Source organism: Loxodonta africana, chromosome 3, assembly GCF_030014295.1.
Source record: "Loxodonta africana isolate mLoxAfr1 chromosome 3, mLoxAfr1.hap2, whole genome shotgun sequence".
Classification (NCBI taxonomy): Eukaryota; Metazoa; Chordata; class Mammalia; order Proboscidea; family Elephantidae; genus Loxodonta; species Loxodonta africana.
The window spans coordinates 80,457,212-80,480,329 of record NC_087344.1 but is presented as its reverse complement, the minus strand read 5'-3'; the positions used below and the strand labels follow the sequence as shown (position 1 = coordinate 80,480,329).

The 23,118-nt window shown below is 43.4% G+C and overlaps 2 protein-coding genes across 6 annotated transcripts in view; one reads left to right on the top strand and one right to left on the bottom strand.

Annotated features, from left to right (window-relative positions):
• The first annotated feature begins 17,661 nt into the window (after positions 1 to 17,661).
• Positions 17,662 to 20,465, top strand: HYI (hydroxypyruvate isomerase (putative)). 2 transcript variants are annotated; one of them, XM_003415348.4, is made up of 8 exons: positions 17,662 to 17,874; positions 17,963 to 18,074; positions 19,235 to 19,349; positions 19,541 to 19,619; positions 19,707 to 19,756; positions 19,867 to 19,936; positions 20,041 to 20,175; positions 20,310 to 20,465. In XM_003415348.4, exons 1-8 carry the CDS (start codon positions 17,685 to 17,687, stop codon positions 20,381 to 20,383), a joined length of 825 nt encoding a protein of 274 aa, XP_003415396.2. In that variant the 5' UTR covers positions 17,662 to 17,684; the 3' UTR covers positions 20,384 to 20,465. The 2 variants fall into 2 exon arrangements, with proteins under 2 accessions (XP_003415396.2, XP_010593588.2); XM_010595286.3 differs by having other exon boundaries at positions 20,041 to 20,465.
• SZT2 (SZT2 subunit of KICSTOR complex) overlaps positions 20,452 to 23,118 on the bottom strand; it is a 77,736-nt gene continuing 75,069 nt past the window's right edge. For all 4 annotated transcript variants that reach the window (XM_064281835.1, XM_064281836.1, XM_064281833.1 and 1 more), the window contains 3 exons: positions 22,924 to 23,040; positions 21,489 to 21,557; positions 20,452 to 21,343 (listed from right to left, as the gene is read on the bottom strand). In XM_064281835.1, the coding sequence (XP_064137905.1) occupies positions 21,200 to 21,343; positions 21,489 to 21,557; positions 22,924 to 23,040 (330 nt within the window). In that variant the 3' untranslated portion in view covers positions 20,452 to 21,199. The remainder of the gene's footprint in view (positions 21,344 to 21,488; positions 21,558 to 22,923; positions 23,041 to 23,118) is intronic.

Below are 23,118 nucleotides of genomic sequence, written 5' to 3'. Positions count from 1 at the left end.
CCTCTTATATGAGATTTGAAGTTAGAGAGACTTGATCAAGTAAAGCAGTTGAGATCTGACCTAGGCATGCTGGCAGGAAGAATACCAGTGTTTGCAATGAGGAGATCACCACTAATGAAAGTAAAGTCTGGGCTTAACAGGAAAGCTGTGTCTTTAGGCCAGAATATCTCTGCATTGTATTGTGTTTTAGGAAATAACAGCTCTGCTGGAACTCCACTATAACCAAAGAAAGACCAAGGCCAAAAAGACCATCACTGGAGCAGAAAAATATTCATTGGACTGTGGAGGTCAGGGTTCAACAAGAACACCATGTGGTATCAACTAAATAAAATAATACTAGGCTGAATGGAATCAAACTGATCCACTTCCATGGAGCGCCATGTAGAGATAGATAACCATGGTGGCCTACAGAGCTTGGTGTTACTTGGTACTCTATAGTTCTTCGAACTCATCTCCTTGTACTGCTTCTTCATTACTATGCAGGAAGAGAAGGCTAAGGAAAATTTGTAAACTGTTCAGCTGAGTGTTAAAGGTGTGCCCCAGGATGAACACAAAGCTCCTCGGCAAAGACTAAGAGATTTATTCATTTCATGTGTTTAAGGAAATCTCTATCCAATCATTAGCTGACCCTAAGCTAACCAAGTAGAGGTGTCAGTGGTCAGACATGGCAAAGAATATAGATTTTCCAGAATTAGTTAAAAAAAAAAAAAAAAACACTAAACAAACAAACAACAATACCTACACTAAGAAGCAACAACAAATCCTGGGAGGATGAATAATCTGATTTCCAGAGTTGGCACATTAGAGGATTTAAAATGTCCAGCTTTCAGCAGCAACAACAGAAAAAGCCATGAGATATGAAAAGAAATAAGTATGGTCCACACACGGGGAAAAAAGCAATCATAAAAACTGTCCCCAAGGAAGCCCAGGCTTTGGACTTAATAGACAAAGACTTTAAATCAGCTATTTTAAATATGCAGCCCTGCTGGCACAGTGGTTAAGAGCTTAGCTGCTAATCAAAATGTTGGCAATTCAAATCCACCAGCTACTCCTTGGAAACCCTATGGAGCAGTTCTACTCTGTCCTATAGGGTCACTATGAGTCGGAGTCAACTTGATGGCAATGGTTTGGGTTTTTTTTTTTTTTTGCTATTTTAAATATGTTCAAAAGCTAAAGGAAACCTCTCTACAGAACAAAAGGAAAGTACAAGAGCAATGTTTTACTAAATAGAGAATATCGATAGAAATTATCAAAAAAGAACCAAATAGAAAGTCTGGAGTTTAAAAGTGCTATAACTGAAAGAAAAAATTCACTAGGGGGGCCCAGCGGAAGATTTGAGCTGACAGAAGAAATAATAAATGAACTTGAAGATAGATCCAAAATACATGAAGGAAAAACTGACAATTAGACAACAGATCCGCAAGAAAATAGAAAAATTAAACAACACTATAAACCAATTTGATCTAACAGATATCTATAGAACACATCACTCAAAAACAGCAGAATATGCATTCATTTCAAGCACACGTGGAATATTCTTCAGAACAGACCATATGTTAGGCCATAAAACAAGTCTCCATAAATTTAAAGAATTCGAATAGTACAATGTATGCTCTTTAACCACAGTGGAATGAAATTAGAAATCAGGAAGGGAAGGAAATGAAAGAATTCACAAGTATGTGGAAATTAAACAGCAGACTCCCAAATAGATCAAAGAAGATATCACAAGAGAAATTAGAAATACTTTGAGATGAATGAAAATGCAGCATACCAAACTTGAGGCAAACAGCAAAAGCAGTACTCAAAGGGAAAATTACAGCTGTAAATGCCTACATTAAGGTCTCAGATCAAACCCTAACCTTGCACCTTAACAAACTAGAAAGAGCAAAATAAACCCAAAGTAGGGAGAATGAAGGGAATAATAAGGATTAGAGCAGAAACAAGCAAGATAGAGAAGAGAAACAACAAAGAAAATCAGCCAAACCCAAAGTTGGTTTTTTGAAAAGATAAACAAAATTAACAAAGCTTTAGCCAGACAGACCAAGAAAAAAGTAAAGAAGATTCCAATTATTAAATCAGTAGTGAAAGAGGGGACATTACTACTGACCTAATAGAAATAAAAAGGATTATAATACTATCAACAACTATATGCCAAAGAATTAGATAATCTAGATGAAATGGAGGAATTCATGGAAAGACACAAACTACTGAAAGTGAATAAAAAATAGATAAACTCAATAAACATATAAGAGATTGAACAAACTACCCACAAAGAAAAGCCCAGGATCAGATGGCTTCACTGGTGAATTCTACCAAATGTTTTAAGAAGAATTAACATTGTTCCTTTTATTTTCTTCCAAAAAATGGAAGAAGAGGGAACACTTCTTAACTCATTGTACTGAACCCAAACCAAACCCATTGCCATTGAGTCTATTCCGACTCACAGCGACCAGAGTAGAACTGCCCTAAGGGGTGGCTGGTAGATTTGAACTGCCAACGTTTTGGTTAGTGGTCAAATTCTTTACCGATGTGCCACCAGGGCTCCTAACTCATTATATGAGGCCAATATTACTATGATACCAAAACAAAACAAAGACATCACAACAAAAGAAAACTACTGACCAATATCCCTTATGGATATAGATGCAAAAATTCTCAACAAAATACTAGTAAACTGAATCCAGCCACATATAATGAGGATTCTACACCATGACCAAGTGGAGTTTATCTCAGGAATGCAATTTATTTCATAGATAAACAAGGTTGGCTCAACAAACAAAAACAATCATTGTAATACACAATATTAGTAGAATAAACGGGGGACAGCGGTGGTTCAACTGCAGAATTCTCAACCTCCATGTGGGAGACATGGGTTGGATTCCCAACTGATGTACCTCAGTGCATTGTCTTAAAAACTGTTGTTTCATTTATTTTGTCTTTTTTATTGGTTTGTTTCAGATGAAAAGGTAAATCTGGTCCATGTTATTCCATTTCGGCTACAAGCATAAGTGTGGCCGTAATAACATTAGACAAAGCAGACTTTAAGACAAGGAGTATTATCACAGGTTAAGACAACATTTGTCTTAGTTTCCTAGGGCTGCCATAACAAATACCAAAAAGTGGGTGGCTTTAAAGATCAGAAATTTATTTTCTCACAGTTTTGGAGGCTAGAAGTCCGAAATCATTGGGAAGGCTGTAGTCTTTCTCTGTCCGCTCTAAAGGAAGATCTTTCCCATCTCTTTCAGCTTCTGTAACTCTGGACTTTTTTTTTTTTTTTTTGTACTTTAGATGAAGGTTTATGGAACAAACTAGTTTCTCATCAAACAGTTAGTACACACATTGTTCCATGACATTGGTTAACAACACCATGACTTGTCAACACTCTCCCTTCTCAACCTGGGTTCCCTATTACCAGCTCTCTGTTCTGCTTTCCAGTCCCTGCCCCAGGGTTGGTGTACCCCTTTAGTCTTGTTTTGTTCCATGGGCCTGTTCAATATTTTGCTGAGGGGTGAACCTCAGGAGTGACCACCTCATTACCGAGCTGAGAGGGTGTCCGGGGGCCATACTCCCAGGGTTTCTCCAGTCTCGGTCAGGCCAGCAAGTCTGGTCTTTCCTTTTGAGTTAGAATTTTGTTCTACAGTTTTCTCCACCTCCGTCCAGGACCCTCTATTTTGATCCCTGTCAGAGTAGTCAGTGGTAGTAGCCAGGTACCAGCTAGTTTTACTGGACTTGGTCTGGTGGAGGCTGTGGTAGATGTGGTCCATTACCTCTAGACATTTCTTGACATTCCTTGCCTTGTAGATAAATCCTCACATGCTGTCTTCCACCTGTATGGGACTCTCTGTGTCTGTTGTTCTCTTTTGTAAAATGCCTCTCAGAAGGCATTAGGATTAGGAGTCACCCTACTCCAGATGACTGTTAACTGATAACATCTGCAAAGAGAAACCCTATTTCCCCAAACAAGATCACATTCATAGCTACAGAGGTTAGAAATTCAACATACCTTTTTGGGGACACAATTCAATTCATAACATCATTTCATAATGATAAAAAGATCATTTACTCAAGGGAGAGGGTGTTGAAATCTCCAATGATTGTGGTTTTGACTAGTTCTTCATTTAGTTCTGTCATTTTTTTGCTTTATGTACTTGGAGAATTTGCTATTAGGTAATTTATAAAACAAGTACACTAAAAGTATTAAGGATATAAAAAATTTGAACAACACTATCAACCAAACTGACCTAATTGACATTTATAGAACACTCTATCCAACAGCTTCAGAATATACTCCCTTTTCAAGTGGTCAAAGAATATTTACCAAGATAGACCAAAAAACCCAAACCAGACACATTGTCGTGGAGTCAATTCTGATTCATAGCAACCCTATAGGACAAAGTAGAATTGTCCCATAGGGTTTCCAAAGAGTGGCTGGTGGATTTAAACTGCTGACCTTTTGGTGAGAAGCTGTAGCTCTTAACCACTTCGCCACCAGGGCTCCAAGACAGACCATGTATATTGGGCAATAAAATAAGTCTTAATAAATTTCAAAGGATTGAATCACAGAGTATGTTCTCTGACCACAATAATATTAAATTAGAAACAAATTTTAAAAACTAGAAAATTGCCAAATATTTGGATTTTAAACACGACACTTCTAAGTAACCTGTGGATCGAATAAGAAATCACAAAAGGGATATTAGAAAATCTTTTAATTGAATGATAATAAAAACATAATATATCAAAATTAGGGGATGCAACTAAATCAAGGCTTAAAGGGAAATTTATATTTTTAAATGCTAAAATTAGAAAATAAGAAAGTTTTAAAATTGATTATGTAAGCTTCCACCTTAAGAAGCTAGAAAAAGAAAAGCAAATTAAATTCAAAGTAAGCAGGATAAAGGAAATAATAAAGATAAGAGCAGGAATGAATGAAAGAGAAAGTAGACAAAGAGAAAAATCCACAAAACCCAAAGCAATAAAAAGAAGAAACTATTGATCTATGCGATAACCTAAACTGACTCTTAAAAATATATTAAGTGAAAGAAGCCAGACCAAAAGAGTACATACTACATGATTCTATGGCTCTAGACCATGACTCTCCAGCCAAATCTGTACCAAAGCTTATTTTTTGCATGGCCCTTGAGCTAAGAATGGAGTATGATGGCGCAGTGGTTAAGAGCTTAGCTGCTAACCAAAAGGTTGGCAGTTCGAATCCATCAGCTGCTCTTTGGAAACCCTATGGGATAGTTCTATTCTGTCCTATATGGTCACTCTGAGTTGGAATCCACTCAATGGCAACGGGTTTGAGCTAAGAATGGTTTTTACATTTTTAAAGGGTTATAGAAGAAGAAAGAAGAGGAGGGTAAAAAGAAGTGACAGAAGCCACATGTGATTTGCAAAGCCTATATATATATATATATATATTATATTTACCATCTGGCCCTTTCCAGAAAAGATGGCCAATGTCTGATCCAGACAAAACTAAGCTATGGTGATAAAAATCAAAACGGTGGTTATCTCTGGGTGTAGGGGTTCAGGATGACTGGAATGGGGCACCAGGGAACTTTCTTATGTGATGGAAATGTTCAATATTTTGATTGTGGTGACTACTTGGATGTATAAAACAAAACAAACAAAAAAAAAACCTAGTGCCGTTGAGTCAATTCCGACTCATAGCAACCCTGCGGAATGCTTGTCAAAATCATTGAACTAAGTACTTAAAATCTGAGCATTTTATTTTACATAAATTTCACCTTCATAGAAGAACAAGGAGGTCTTTTTCTTTTTTCATTAGTTGCATTCACTGATTAAAGTAAAAAAAGTAAGAGAACTACCTTTAAAAATATGTTTTAACTTTTTTTTCCATATCTTTCCTTCTAAGTGGGACAGGTATTTTGAATAAAGAATTTGACTCTGGAAGTCTTCCTTGATGTTTGTAGATTGATTGAGAGCTAATCAAATAAAAAACAGTATTTATGGGGTTTCAGGAATTATTGTTTTCTTGAGATTGTACTTCCCAAGTAACAATTTAACATAACTGAAAATATAAATTTATGCTATGAAACTGCAAGAGACGTCTTCATTCTAATGTCTGTCTGTCTGTATGTGCGTGGGGCTGAGCAGTGTATAACTCACTCCACTTATACTAAAATTTATGAAAAACTCTTGGAAAATTGTTTGCAACGTATTCTGTTTTCACTCCTTTGGCATGAATTTAGCTGGTATTAAGTTGATTTGGTCTCTAAATTAAGGTGGGATATACTCAAGGTTGTACTCTGGCTCTCTCGGATTTGTTTTCATTTTCTTCAGCTTCAGCCTGAACTTGCATACGAGCAATTGATGGTCTGTTGCTCAGTCAGCCCCTGGCCTTGTCCTGACTGACGATGTTGAGCTTCTCCATCGTCTCTTTCCACAGATGTAGTCGATTTGATTCCTGTGTATTCCATCTGACGAGGTCCACAGTATAGTCGCCGTTTGTTATATTCCCTTTCCATGTCTCTTCTCACTTTTACCCAGTTCGCTATGAGTCGGAATGGACTCGATGGCAACGGGTTTGTTTTTTTTGTTTTTTCTTTGAAGAACGCTGGTGGTAGTAATGCTTTAGGTTTTAGGAGGGATTATGCTGGTTTGGGAGTCCCTGAGTGGTGCAGACAGCTAATGCATTTGGCTGTTAGGTGAAAGGTTGGTGGCTTGAACCCACCAGCTGCTCTGTGGGAGAAAGATGTGGCAGCCCGCTTCTGTAAAGATTACAGCCTTGGAAACCCTGTGGGGCAGTTCTGCACTGTCCTATAGGGTTGCTATGAGTCATAATCAACTCAGCAGCATGGGATATGTGCTAGATTGGGGGTCCCTGGGTATTGCAAACGGTTAACATACTTGACTGCTAACCCAAAGGTTGGAGGGTCGAGTCCATCCAGAGGCACCTTAGAAGAAAGGTTTGGCAGTCTACTTACAAAAAATCAACCGCTGAAAACCCTGTGGAGCGCAGTTCTACTCTGACACACATGGTATCACCATGAGGTAGAATCAACGCGATGGCAACTAGTGGTAGTGGTGGGTGCTGGAGTGAGATTGCCCCATGGTAAAATGGTAGCTGACAGGGCTTTGTGCAACCCCTTTGATGAGGACATGAGTTTTTCACTTAGGTGAGGGATAAGAGAGAGGAAAGGGGTGAATCGTGTCAGATATATTTTATTTGTTCCTCCAGATCTCCTACCCTCCTGCTCTCTGCCCATGTTGATTATATCAATGAGTTTTCTTGCCCTCTGGCTCTGGTTGGTTTATCTAGTGATGACGCCTAGTAGATTAGAGGGGGAAAGGAGAGTAATGTCAGGATATTTATTTATCAGGTGTCCTCTCAGCATGGTTGCCTCAAGCTGACTCTTTCACCTGAGGGCTACTGTTCCTCTGAGGGCCACCGTCTCTGCATGACCTTCCCCTTCTGGCTTTCAGTAACCACTCCTTCCCGCCACCCTTCCAGGTCTAGGAGCGGTAACTAGTACTAGGTTATTGCACTATCCCATATATCACTCTTACACCTTGCCCACACCATCATAAATAGTCCCTTTATTAAATCTCCTGAATTATCCTTATTTGAGTGTGCCATCTGCTTTCTGTTTGGGCTCTGACTGATACAAGAACCTATTAGGAGATAGACACAGGAGCGCGGCAGATGGAGATAAAAATATTATGTTTATTAGTACCAAAACTGATACTGGACAATATGGTTTAGGTCTGCTAGGCAAGAAGGTTTGTTACTATTTCACCCTTGAGGTCAACGGGCTTACCCAGTCAGAGCCAGTGGTAGCCTGAAAGGGCTTGCCCCTGTAAATTTCTAACGTGGAGGGGCAGGTAGGACATGTGCTTTTCACAGAGAAGATGAGGCCGAGGTGAGCATTGTGGCTCCTTTTTGCCACATTACCAACCAGCTGAGTCCCTTCCTTGCCCCTGGGGAAGACTGAGAGGGCGAGGCAGGAGGCCAGGAGCCTTACTTAGCCTGGCACAGTCCGCTCCACAGGGAAACAGGAAGCTGGCAGAAAGGAGGCACCCCACCAAAGGTTTGAACAGCAATCGATACTTTAAATACATTCAAAAGATAAGCAAAAACAGCCAGAGACTGTTTATATCCAGCATTTCTATAAGGAACACCTACAAACTGATTAAATAAAATGCTGAGAACCAATTGAAAAAAAGTACACAAGGCCTAGAAATAATTCACGGAAGAGAGAATATTAATGGCCAACAAATACCTGGAAAGATGTTCCACCTCAGTAATAATCAAGAACTTGATTTTTAAATATTTTTGCCCCTCCAGACTGGTAAAAACTTTAAAGACTGGTATTATCGAATGTTGGAGAAGGTGTACAGAGATAGGTCTTTCCACGGGCTGTTAGTAAGAATGTAAATTGATACAGCCTTTTGAAGAACAATTTAGCAGTGAGTTAAAACTTCAAATGTGCATATCCTTTAACCCAGCGAATTCACTTCTAGGGATATGTTGTTGTTGTTGTTGTTAGGTGCCCTTGAGTCAGTACTGCCTCAGAGTGACCCTATGTACAACAGAACAAAACGCTGCCCAGTCCTGCACCATCCTCACAGTCGTTGTTATGTTTGAGCCCATTCGCTGCAACCACTGTGTCAGTCCATCTCATTGAGGGTATTCCTCTCTTTTGCTGACCCTCTTCTTTACCAAACATGTTGGTAAATCTCTTTCACCAGGGATTAGTCCCTCCTCCGGATAGCATGTCCAAATTAAATGAGACGAAGTCTCACCATCCTCACTTCTAAGGAGCATTTTGGCTGTGCTTCTTCCAAGACACATTTGTTTGTTCTTATGGCAGTACATGGTATATTCAATATTCTTTGCCATCACCATGATTCAAAAGCATCAATCCTTCTTAAGTCTTCCTTATTCGCTGCCAAGCCTTTGCATGCATACGAGGTGATTGAAAACACCATGGCCTGGGTCAGGCGCACCTTAGTCCTGAAAGTGACCTCCTTGCTTTTTAACACAAAAGAAATCTTTGGCAGCAGATTTGCCCAATGCAATGCATTGTTTAATTTCTTGACTGCTCCGTCCATGGGCATTGATTGTGGATCCAAGTAAAACGAAATTCTTGACACTTCAATATTTTCTCCATTTATCATGATGCTGCTCATTGGCACAGTTGTGAGGATTTTTGTTTTCTTATGGTGAGGTGTAATCCATACTGAAGATTGCAGTCTTTGATCTTCATCTGTAAGTGCTTCAAGTCCTCTTCATTTTTGGGGCTATACACTGGAGAAAAAAAGGCATATATGAAGATGTTTATTGCTTGTGATAGTGAAGAATTGGAAGCAATCTTGTTGTTCATTAATAGGGGAAATGATAAAATCTTCATATTTTAGAATATTTTAGAATACAACTCATTTAAAAGAATGGCCAAAGAAAGGGAGAGAGAACAATAAAGTAGATAGATTATATACATTTTTTTTCCCAAGGGCAGGCTTCCTTAATATATTGCTAAGTGGTAAAAACCAGTTGCGAAAAATACGTACATAACATCATAGGTAGAATTCATGGATGTAAAAATTAAACAAGTGAAGGATAGAATTCTGTAGTCAAGGTTACTTGAATTTTTCAAAATTATAAGTTTAAAAAATTTATATTTTACATCTGTACCCTTTGAGCCATACATACAGTAAATTGTTTAGCTGAGTTTAATTCACACATGGACGGGTATGCAACTGGTTAACATTCCAGAATGCCAAGAGCTTTCCTGGGTTGCTAACAGTATGTATATGTAAAGGAGGAGCAGCAAAATGGTTTCTGGATGTGATCCAACCACCCAGTAGTAATTACAGAAACTAAAGACAGAGGGCCAGTTATAGGAATCTCCTTTTTTAAGATAAGGCTATATAACATGGAACAGCAAACATTATATCATTCTAAGAATATAGGTGATCACTCATGTGAGCACAAATTTTGTAAAGTGATTCAATACTGTTGAGTATAATTTTTTTATAATGATGTTATTATTCAATGTATTGTGTGTAAGAATATCAACGTTCAAATATTCTGTTTAAGGTAAAATGATTCTGTTTAAATGTGCTGAAATTTCAGTTGCAGAGTCCTAATGTAGATGTTCCATGGACAGTCTTCTAAGACATACTTGAATATGATAGAAACCTCTGAAATAAAAAATTTTACCCAAGATTTAGTTTCTTTTTGACACTATTACAAGCTATTGTGAATCCGTGTGGTATGGGCTATTACTGGTAAAATTGAATAAAGTAGGAAAGTTAAATTCAGAAGCTTTAGAATGCATGCTCAATGGCTCAAAAACATAATAATAGAGTGAACACTTGAATGTTTGAATGTTGATATTCTTAAATCTAGACAGCTGTAACTGATCACGTGGTTGGGTGTGAGAATATATAATAAGATTTGGAATCTGATTTGAACATACTGTATCCCACTAAAAAAAAAAAAAAAACCCACTGCCATCAAGTCAATTTTGACTCACAGCGACCCTATAGGACAGAATAGAACTGCTACATAGAGTTTCCAAGGAGTGCCTGGTGGATTCAAACTGCCGACATTTTGGTTCGCAGCCATAGCACTTAACAACTACGCCACCAGGGTTTCCAACATACTGTATAGATGAGAGAAAAAGACTGGTAGCTCAAATGAAAAGTCAACAGAAATGAAGATGCTGTGGTATTAGAACAACATGGGGAAGTGCTTAATGAAGACTTGATGAAATAAAAAACATCAACATAAACTCATGACTTTAAAAGACAAAGATTCCCTCTTAGACATTCAAATCCATAAGTTGTTGTGGAGTCACCCAGCCTACCACTACAAGTTATATGTTGTTATTGTTGTTGTTGGGTGCCATTGATTCGATTCCAACTCATAGTGACCCCATACGACAAAGTAAAATTGCTCCGTTGGATTTCCTAAGCTGTAATTGCTGATGTCAGATGGATCCTGGCTGAAAGCAGAGAATACTGGAAAGATGTTTACCTGTGTTTTATTGACTATGCAAAGGCATTCAACTGTGTGGATCATAATAAATTATGGATAACATTTTGAAGAATGGGAATTCCGGAGCGCTTAATTGTGCCCATGAGGAACCTGTACATAGATCAAGAAGCAGTCGTTTGAACAGAACAAGGGGATACTGTGTGCTTTAAAGTTAGGAAAGGTGTGCATCAGCGTTGTAACCTTTCACCGTACCTATTCAATCTGTATGCTGAGCAAATAATCCGAGAAGCTGAACTATATGAAGAACAGGGCATCAAGATTGGAGGAAGACTCGTTAACACCCTGCATTATGCAGATGACACAACCTTGCTTGCTGAAGGTGAAGAGGACTTACGGATGAAGATCTAAGACTATAGTCTTCAGTATGGATTACATCTCAACGTAAAGAAAACAAAAATCTTCACAATGGGACCAATAAGCAACATCATGATAAAGAGGGAAAATATTTAAGTTGTCAAGGATTTCATTTTACTTGGATCCACAATCAACACCCATGGAAGCGGCAGTCAAGAAATCAAAAGACACATTGCATTGGGCAAATAGGCCGCAAAAGACCTCTTTAAAGTGTTACTAAGGTGCGCCTGAGCTAACCATGGTGTTTTCTTTCTTTTTTTCTCAAATAATTTTTATTGTGCTTTAAGTGAAAGTTTACAAATCAAGTCAGTCTGTCACGTATAAGCTTATATACACCTTACTGCATACTCCCATTTACTCTCCCCCAATAAGTCGGCCCGCTCCCTTCTTCTAGTCTCTCCTTTCATGACAATTTTGCCAGTTTCTAACCCTCTCTACCCTCCTATCTCCCCTCCAGACAGGAGATGCCAACACAGTCTCAAGTGTCCACCTGATACAAGTAGCTCACTCTTCATCGGCATCTCTCTCCAACCCATTGTCCAGGCCCTTCCATGTCTGATGAGTTGTCTTCGGGAATGGTTCCTGTCCTGGGCCAACAGAAGGTTTGGGGACCATGACCGCCGGGATTCTTCTAGTCTCAGTCAGACCATTAAGTCTGGTCTTTTTATGAGAATTTGGGGTCTGCATCCCACTGTTCTCCTGCTCCCTCAGACCATGGTGTTTTCAATTGCCTCGTATGCACCTGAAAGCTGGACAATGAAAGGGAAGACTGAGGAAGAACTGACATTCTTGAATTGTGGTGCTGGAGAAGGATATTGAATATACCATGGACTGCCAAAAGAGAAAAAAATCTGTCTTAGAAGAAGTACAGCCAAAATGCTCCTTAGAAGCAAGGATGGTGAGACTATGTCTCACATACTTTGGACATATTATCAGGAGGGATCAGTCCCTGGAGAAGGACATCAGGCTTGGTAAAGTAGAGGGCCAGCGAAAAATAGGAAGACCCTCAACAAAGTGGATTGACACAGTGGCTACAACTGTGGGTTCAAGCATAACAGTGATTGTGAGGATGGTGCAGGGCTGGGCAGTGTTCTGTTCTGTTGTACACAGCGTCCTATGAGTCAGAACTGCCTCGATAGCACCTAACAACAACAACAATCTTTACAGAAGCAGATCACCAGGTCTTTCCCCGTGGAGCCGCTGAGTGGGATCAAAACACCAACCTTTCGATTAACAGCCAAGTGCTTGATTGTTGTGCCACACATTATATAAAATTATATAAATTCATTAAATGACATAAATACATAGCCCCAGTGCCCAAGGTTCAGGTCCTTAAATTGCTTTTTACCAAGAGAACCAGGAATTGCCTGAAAGGTGTGCAATGCTGGATCTTCAGATGGGAAAAGCAAGTTAGTTTCTGGAAAGAGTTAAGATGAAGCAAGAAGGCAAGTCTGGTTGATTCCCTTACAGAGGGTCCAAGTGCTGCCTCTCTTTTTGTTTTTCTTTGCCGTTTCTCTTTGTACCTTAGCTGTACTCTCTCTGGCTGACAGTATCCATGAGGTATGGCTCAATTAGAAAAGAGGAAACGGATGTTGGGTAGGCAACCTACAATGGCTGTAACAGGTACTGTGATTGGTCCAGCTTGGGTCAGGTGCCCACTCATTATCCAATCACAGTGATCAGGGAAAGAATCATGGAAGAAGATGGCAGCACCCATTCATACCTTAAGGTAAAGAAGTGGTGAAAGTGATAATAGTTTCCCTAAAGAAGGGAACTGTATACCAAAGAAAGAGATTCTGTTTTATCTATTGCTGCTAACAAATTGCCCCAAGATTCAGTGCCTTAAAACAACAAACATTAATATCCAGTGTTTCTGTGGGTCAGGAATTCAGGTACAGCTTAGTCAAGTGCCTCTGGCTCAAGGTCTCTCAGAAGACTGCAATCAAGGTGTTGGCCAGGGCACAATCATCTCAAAGTTCAACTAGGGGAAGATCTGCTTCCAAGCTCGCTCAGGTGACTATTGGCAGGCCTGAGGTCCTAGCTGGCTGTTGGCCAGAGACACCAGTTCCTTGACATGTGGGTCTTTCCAGAGGGCAACACCCAATATGGCTTTGGTTTTCCTCAGAGCAAGTGAGTGAAAGAGCGAGAGAGAGAGTAAGGAATACAGAAGCCACCATCTTTTTGTAACCCAATCTCTGAAGTGATATTGCGTCACTGTTGCCATATCCTACTGGTCAGAAGTGAGTCACTAGGTCAGGCCCACACTCATGGGGATGTGAATACAAGGAGGTGGAGATCATTGGGGATAATCTTACAGGCTGCCTACCACAGGTTTTGAGCAGATAATGCAGGTAATCTCCAACATAATGACATATTTGAGTTTGAGTTGCAACGAACCACACTTACGACTATCCTTTTTTTTTGGTATATCTTATGGTCAGTAACATGTACTCCATATAATGTTGCAGTGTGTAGTTTGCTGATGTCATCATATCTAAAAGTTTATATGTAATGTTTCTAACCCCCGAAGACAAATAAAGATACAATTTATAAAGTTACTGATAACAAAAGGCAATAATAATGAAAACTAAAAAAAAAAAAGAGTAAGGTATTTGACTTACATTGGAACTAACTTACGATGGAGTTGTCAGAACGAAACCCCGTTGTAAGTTGGGACTACCTGTACAATAAAAGACCACTATATTTAGCAGGGTTGCTATGAATTGGAATAGACTTGATGGCAATGGGTTTGGGTTTTATACTTAGCAGGAGGAGCTCTGGTGGTGCGGTGTTTAAGCACTCAGCTGCAAATAGAAAGGTTGGAAGTTCAAGCCCACCAGCCACTCCAGGGGAGAAAGATGTGGCAATCAGCTTCCATAAAGATTTAGTCTTGGAAACCCTGTGGTGCAGTTCTACTCTCTCCTATAGGGTCGCTATGAGTTGGATTTGACTCAAAGGCAATGGTTTAAAAAAATTTTTTTTTTTTTTTTGTGCTTAGCAGTGATAAGTTGAGTTTAAAAAGCAGCAGTTATAGTCCATTATATGAGAATGTGAGAATGTTAATATAAAATGTGCTAACAGGTGGTAGTAATGCATACAGAGGGTTTTAAAAATTTGTTTTTATTAAATATGAAAGATACAAAATATTTGTGAAATATATGTAAGATATAAAGACTAGTGATAAAATGAACATACATAACCACACCACTTGGTGCAAGAGAAAGGCGATGACCATTATCTTGAAAGTTTCCAATGCCATTCCCTTCCTGCCTCCTCCAGAGGTCATCATCACCTTGAATTTTGTGACCCTTATTCACTTTCTTTCCTTCATAGTTTTTTTAAAAAATTGTTTATTATTATTGTACTTTAGCTGAAAGTTTACAGCTCGTTAATTTCTCATTCAAAAATTCATACACATATCTTCTTTATAGTTTTACAGTAGTTGTTTATATCCCTAGACAAGATACCCTTTGGTTTTTCCTGCTCCTGACCTTTATATAAATGGACTTATACCGTATATATTCCTCTGTGACTTGCTTCTTCCACTCCAGATTATGTTTGAGATTTATCCATTTGATGTGTTCATGCTGATGTTTTCAATTTGACCCAAACCTCACCAAGCTCTCCATACATTGCTCTAATACAAGAGCAATTTGTTTCACCAGCTTTCTCTTGCATACAACATGGTATGACGACTCATTTATATAGATATTGATGGACATTTGGGTTAGTTTCATATTGTTGCTATCTATATAAACAGTGCCGCTGTGAGCACCACTGACCATATCTCCTGGTACCCTTGTACAAAAGTTTCTCCAGGGAATATATCTGAGGAAATAATTGCTGGATCAAAGGTTTGTAAGTGTTCAGCTTTGAGAGATAATGCCGAATTGTTTTTCCCAGTGGTTGTAGTGATTTACACTCTTATCGGCAGTGAATAAATGTTCCAGTTGTTCTCAATCCTATTCAATATTCGATATTGTATGACTTTTTAATTTTTGCCAGACTGGAATGTATAAACCGGAATTTCATTGAGGTTTTAACTTGCATTTACAACATGAATTTTTAATAATTGTTTGTCACATTGGAAAGTGCTATTTGGTGATCAAATGAGAGCCTGAACTCTGTACTCTAAATTTTAGCCATCATCTATTTGTAAACCCTGGTGGTGTAGTGCTTAAGAGGTATGGCTGCTGACCAAAAGGCTGGCAGTTTGAATCCACCAGGTGCTCCTTGGGAACTCTATGGGGCAGTTCTGCCCTGTCCTCTAGGGTCACTATGAGTCAGAATTGACTCGAGGGCAACCAATTCCGTTATGTAACTATTTACAAATCACTGTTGTCCTAATTAATCTTCGGAACTGTGTGAATTCTTTGGTTAAAAGTTAATTGCAAAGAAAATCAAGAATTGTAATGATAAATTAGTTTAAAGACTATCTTGCAACATGATAGAAAGTACAGACAGTCAAGTGGTAGATAAATGGCATAGTGCCTTTTACGTATTTATTTTAATACATTATGTGAAAGTGTTGTAAGGGAATTAAGGGGAAAAGTGAGTTTATCTACCATCTAGTTTATATACCATCTCTGCTGCCCTAAAGTGCATAGAAGAAAATGGCTGAACCATTGGTGGCTGGATGAATTTTGTTCCTGGTACAGACCCCAGCTGGTGGGAGTGCTTTTAAATAAAGTCTCAAGTAGAATTTGCATATTCAGATTTACAATGAAGTGTTAATAAAGGGATTACTTCCATTAGATGATTAAATATGCCACTCACTATTGTATTGTGAACACGCTGAAATTGGGATTAAAATGTTAAATTTGGTGAGTCCAGGTTTTGATTGGACTATACCCAAGAAATACATTCCAAGGCAAGCCGAAGTTCCAAGTATAAAAAAAAAAAAAAATTTTTTTTTTTTTTTTAATAAAGCCAGCTGCAAATGGGCAAAACATCAGTTGGTCAGTATTAGCTGGTAGAAATCTGCTCTTGGAGGCAGAGCTGAAGAAATGTAAGTGGTAGCACTTGGACTAACTAGGGACCAGCCTGGAGCCCAGGTGCCTGAGTAGGCCTGACTTGGGATGGAGGGCAATGGTGACAGTACGAACAGTGGAAGCTGGGAGTTCCCAACATTGCATTTGAGCTTCCCTTTGTCAAAGGTAGCACAGAAAATGAATCAAGATGATTTCTACTTGTATATTGTTGGAGTATAAACTGTTATATTTTTGAAAAGCAATTTAGCATTGTCATGAACTTAAAAATGCTCCTATCTTTTGGCTACATAATTCCACCCCTAGGAATTTGCCCTGTTAGTTGGGTTTTTGTAAAAAACCAGTTGCCACCGAGTCACCCCGACTCATGACAATCCCATGTGTGTCAGAATAAAACTGTACTCCATAGGTTTTCCAAGGGCCAGTGTTCAGAATGGACTGGACAGCACGGGGTTCCCGGGGTGGAACGCCGCGCAGTGGGTGAATGCAACGACTTTGAAGAACACTGAAGAACATGGAGAAATGCTCACAAAATAAATACTATTAGGTGGAAAATATAAAACTACACATATAGAATTATCAGAATTGTGTAATCATTTTTTTTTTTTAAATCTGTCAGGGAAAGTTAATGAGTTAGTGGTGCGACAACTGGTGGTTTTCGTTTTTTTCTTTATTCAGTCATACAGCTTTGAAATGTTTCATAATTAACAGATACAATTTTTATAACTAGAAAAAATACTAAGTATTATCCGTTAAAGACCACAGTCCTTAATTTTCTACTGGGCCCTCAGGGCCGGGTGAGTTCTCCTTGTGTCTCCTCCCCTGCAAACGCGGGCGCAGCAGCCTCCCCCACCTCCCGCGGACCACCCCGGACCCTTCTCCCGGAGCTGCCCCTCTCGCCCACGCTGGGGCCTAGGCGCTCGGGTCCTTTCGCCTTTCCCTGCCCTTCTCAGTCCCCATCTTGAACAAAATTCACTTTTCGGGACTGACCTAGGTTTTTACAACACATTATTTTCCTAACCCAAAAGCAATAGACGTTGATGCTGAAAGCCAGCTGAGAAAGCTCTCGCCCCGTTTCCTCCGGGCCCCAGCTTCTCTCCCCCGCTTGCAGCCCCTCGCCGGCCGGCTCGCGGCCCACGTCCCTCTGGGCTCCCAGGGGGCTCACGGCGCCGGGCCGCTCCCGGCTCCCCGCGGGGCTGCAGCGCTCTGCTCGGCGCGACCCGCCGCCCGCCGCCTGCCGCCTTCCGCCTTCCGGTCCGCAGGGACTCAGCCCCGCCCCGCGCGCCTCCCGGACTCTGTCCCCAGGCCCGGCCATGGCTCCGTTGCGCTTCTCGGCGAACCTGTCATGGTTGTTCCCCGAGCTTCCCGGCCTCCCCGCGCGGCTCAGGGCCGCGAGCAGCGCGGGCTTCGAGGCCGCCGAGGTGGCCTTCCCGTACGCGGAGCCGCCGGCGCGCGCGGTGCGGGAGGCGGGATTGCGGCTGGTGCTGATCAACACGCCCCCGGGTGCGCCGGTGGGTCCGGCCTGGGGTCGTGCGGGCTGGGGAAGGGGCATGACGCCCGAGCCCGGGGCTGAGGCTTGTTCTCTCCGCAGGAGACCAAGAGAAAGGGGAAATGGGCCTGGGGGCCGTACCCGGGAGGCAGGCGGCCTTCCGAGAGGGGCTGGAACAAGCTGTGCTCTATGCCAAGGCCCTGGACTGCCCCAGGTACCCTCGTCTTTCCTCCTCCCCCTGCTCTCAATCTTGCCCTGTCTACTCCTCTATGACCCGGCTGCAGGTTCGGGGTCAGGGAGCGGAGACCACCAGGCCTGAGAGGCTTAGGAGTGAGCACACTGCCCCTCCTCTTCCCCTCCAGTCCTGGCCCTTTTAAAATTGCTTCTTGAATTTCTTTTTTGTCCTGTGACCTTTGGCCACCCACTCATGCCCATCCCATGCTGGCCGTCCAGTCTGATGAGGGAAATGGCAAAGTAAATATACTGAATGATCTTGGACGGTGTCACTTCAAGAGGCCATGGGAGCAGAGTAGGCACCTAGCCCTGACTGGATCAGAGAAAGCTTCTAACAAGCAGTGATGCTAGAACTGGGTCTTGAAAGAGTGGGTGTTTGCTTGATGGCCAGAAGGTAAAGAGCATTCTAGGCTGAGGGTGCAATGGCCAGAGGCAAGAGGCAGCTTGGTGTGTTCACCAACTTCAGCTGTGTTCAGCAGTTAGTTATTGAAGCTGGAGATGTAGCCTGTTACCCCTGAGTGGGCCTGGGATATACCTGCATGAAGTTTGGATGTGGCTGAGAAAGATCAGATGGTGATGGGAGGAGGAAGGTTCAAAGTGGGGTGTCAAATCCTGCAGAGGCCTAGTGGGCTGAGAAGGAACTGGCGACAAGGGGGACATTACTGGTGAGTGGTAGGAGCAGAGGACAGATGGGAAGGGGCTAAGAAACAGATGTGAGGAAGTAGGCAGGCAGCAGGGAATACCTGAGAAGGGTAAGGGTCAAAATAATTTTTTGAAGGTGAAAACCTGAGCATGTTATAGGCTGAGAAGGCGCAGGCTAATACAGGGAGGTTGAAAGGACAGGAGGGGCTAGGTGATGGACTGAGGGCTCTGAGGAAGGAGGGATGGACCCAGAGCCCAGATGGTTTACCCTCAGAAAGCATCTGGGAAAGGCGTGGCTCAGGCTGACACAGGTGTCCGAGGGGAACTGGGATGTTGAGCAATGTAGCCCGGGGGTGTGGACTGAAGCCCTGGGGAGATGAGTGTGACTGGCACAGGCAGGATGCCCCAGAAGGGTGCACACAGGAACCCAGGAGATGAAGGCCTCTCCTCTGCCTCAGAACGAACCCCACAGTCCCTCCAGTCCCATCTTCCCCACAGGATTCACCTGATGGCTGGCCGTGTACCCCAGGGGGCTGATCGAACAGCTGTCAGGAGTGAAATGGAGGCAGTTTTTCTGGAGAACCTGAGGCATGCAGCTGGGGTTTTGGCTCAGGTGAGACAGGTGAAAACACAGACGTGTATACCTGCATAAATGTGTCTGGGTGCGTGCGCGTGGGGAGGTTCACAGTGGAGTGAGCAGATGAGGCATAAGGCTGAGCACTGGCCCAGGTGAGGGCCCTGACCAGTGACTGAGGAAAACCTGGTGAGGAGGAGCTTTATTCACAGCATCCACCACGGTGCTAGGAGAACCTCGTGGGACTGCTGGAGCCCATTAACACTCGCATCACTGACCCCCGGTACTTCCTGGATACCCCCCAGCAGGGTAGGACCCCCAGCCCTGTGCCACCTCTTGCACCCTTTCATCTGTGGTCTCCTGGGTCTCACAGCCTCTTCCTCCTTTCTCCCTCAGTGGCAGCCATCTTACAGAAGGTTGGAAGACCCAACCTCAAGTTACAAATGGTAAGTGGAAGAAAGAGTGCTTCTCAGAAGGCCCATATTCTCCAAATCTAGGGACCATCAAAGAATGGTGGGGGCCTGAGGGGTCTCTGACTATAGTATTCTCTTCCCAGGACATATTCCACTGGCAGATCATGGATGGGAACCTGACAGGAAACATCCGGGAGTTCCTGCCCATTGTTGGTGAGAGGGGCCCCTTTCTCTGCTGTGCTGCATTCTATGCCCTCCCACATCTGTCCTTAGGCCACAGCAGGCCTGGGCTCACATCTGTCCGTTATCTGTCCCAGGACATGTGCAGGTGGCACAGGTCCCAGGCCGGGGGGAACCTGACAGCCCTGGAGAGCTGAACTTCCCCTACCTATTCGAGCTGCTGGAAGATGAAGGCTACAAAGGCTTTGTGGGCTGCGAGTACCGGCCCCAAGGTGAGGGGTCAGGTGAGGGGTGGCATGAGGCTCCAGGCTTGGCCCCGGCGAAGGGGCACTTAAGGGACAGTTATTGGATAGGGGCTGTTTTTCTCCTCCTGGGTTGAGATGCTGCTGCCTCCCTCTCCCGACAGGAGACACCATAGAGGGCTTGAGGTGGCTACGTTTGTACTGGGACAGGCAGGGCCGTCCACAGGCTGGCCACTGAGGTCCTGTACACCACCCACAAGCCTCTGGGACAGCGGGCATCCTGTGTCTCCTCTGAATTAAAGACAACCTGCTGAACATTTTCACATGTGCTTTTTTTTTTTTAATGTATTTAGTGGTGGGAGGGTGGGGACACACAGTGTCTAACCCTTCAGCTTCTCTGGCCTGCTTCCCTCCTGCTAAAAAAGGACATATAGCTCATGCTCAAGTCTGGCAGTCTGTGCCAGTGTTGCTGTGGAGATGGGAGAATTTCTGAGCCTACCTCCTCATTTACAGATGAGAAACCAAAGGTCTGAGAGCAAAGGGACTTGCCCATGGTCACAGGTGCTCAAAGGAAGAGCTGGGACTGGAACCTAGATATCTCTGCTTAGCAGCAATGTCCAGCAGTGATGTCTAAGTAGGAAATAAAGACCAGAGGGTTGGGGCCGGGGGAGACAGAGCAGTCCAAGACCTGGAGGCAGGATTCAGGGTGACTGCTTGCCATCTGGTGTGAAGAATTCCTGGGACCCCACCAGGTGGGCAGGACAGAGGAGCTCCCTTCTGGAAGGGCCTAGGGTCCAGAGAGGAGATGGGCACCTGAGGGAGTTGACCTGACTCCCTGGAGCCCTGGGCTGATCGATGGATGTGAGTGTTTGGGGAGAGCAGCCTCTGCTTCTGGGCTGGGGCAGCAGACCCTTGAGACATATCCACAAAGCCTTTGGTGTCACTCCATGTTCGGGCGTCCTGGGGCCCAGAGCAGGGCTGCTCAGTCCTGCCTCAAGTGGGCAATTTCATAGACCATGATTCAAGGAACAGGGCCATTCGGTGGCCCACTCCCTCAGAGGAGGCGGGTCCAGAGGGTGAAACAGGCTGTGTTGATGACAGATTCCAGGTGGTGGTAGGTGGACACCAGCTGGGCAGGGGGGCTCTCGCTGTCCTGGGGCTGTACTGGGAAGGGTTCTCGGAAAACCACCGTCAGAGACTGTGGGGAACATGGGTAGGGGTGCAGTGGTGAGAGGAGGGCATAGGTGGGGACAGGAAACAGGGCTTAGAAGGCTCTGGGGTGGAGCATGTGGGGAACAGTCTCACACCAGGCTGACACAAAGCCCCCTACCCCTTGTTCTCACCGTCTTTCCCAAGTGGGAATCCAGAAATACTAGCACAAAACAGTCAGTGAACTTCTGATTCAGCACAACCTACAGTGAAAGACAATATGAGATGGGGAATGAGGTTTGTCTTACCCTAGGAGGCACAGATCCTTTAGTGCATCCTGGAAATGGGGGCCCGTCCAAAGGTCCGCTTCCATCACCGCACCTGACCCCACATGTACTCCAAGGCTACTCAGGACCTTGTCTCCAAATGAACATCTCAGTCCTCATGCTCATTAGCTGCCCGGACGGCCTGTGTGCGCCTCATCAGAGCAAGGGGGTAACACTTGATTGGAAGGCTACTGAGGTTGTCCATCTCGAGGCCCTACACCAAGCCTAGCACACTGAAGCCAACCAGTGGATGAGAATTCTCTACCCTTGACACAAGCCCTCTTTGCCTCCTGTACTGTTTTGGGTCTCTCATCTCCCTGACTTCTCCCGGGACTGGGACTCCACTCCCAAGGCTTCAATTACCACCTGTTCACATAGATGCTGCCTAGATCTCTCTCAGTGCCATTCCCAATGTCCATATATACCTTCTAGACAGCATTCCCAGAAGGTCCTCAGGGACCTCAGACTCGACTTGCCTCAAGCTGAACTCATCACCTACCCTCCCCAAACCCATTCCTGCTCAGTGTTCCCACCCACACAATCAGCCCCATCTGCTCACACCCACCTGCACCACTGTAGCCTCCTCCTAACTGATCTCAGCCTCTTTGGATGACCCTGAAACTAACCTGCCCCATAAACACTATATCAAGGGACTCCTTACCACGGCCCAGCTCCTCCTTTCTCTAAGTCTTCTCTTGACAAGCTTCCTCTCCTAGACCACAGCTCTTGTTGGGCCCATCTCTTTAGTGTCTGTAACTCCTGTGCTTGTACCCACCACCACTCTTAGGATAGTGTTTCTCAAACTTTAATGTGCATACAAATCATCTGAGGGCCTTCCTAAAATGCAGATTCTGACTTGACAGATATGGAGTGTGGCCTGCGTGTGCATTTCAGCAAGCTCCCGTGTGATGCCGATGCTGTTGGCGCGAGGAACATGCTTTGGGTAACAAAGGTCCTTTCTGGAACTGCAGCCTCCGAGACCAACTGCAGATGGGTTCTGAGTGCACCTCTGGTTCTAGACCTTGACCGTCAGGATCTCTAGCCAGTCTTTGTTTTGGGCGAGCCTTTGAGGGCAGGGCTCTAAGTCCTTCTCTTAAACACCCCACAGCTCAGTGAGTCACATTTGTGGCTCAGTGCTGGGGGCGGGGGTTTACATGTATCTGTGCAGCCCCGTTCCATCCAGGCTCCCTCCAGAACACAGCTTGTTTGGTTAGGCTGGGGATCCTTGAGGGGGACATCTAGCTTCTCTTTCATGAGGATTTTTACCATGTCTCTCTTTTCAGAGGGAGTCAGGGGGTCTTACCAGGTATTGAGTTCCCAAGTCTGGGCTCTGGAAATGGCGACAGCTCTGGGGAAAGCGGCTTAGGAGAACCTTGATCAGGCTCTGGTACCAGGAGACTGTCATGGACAGGAAGCAGTCCTACAGGAAGATCCACAGGCCTGGATCTGCTGCCTCAGAGCTACCTCTGAGACCTTCCACCCTGGCTGCCTCTGAAAT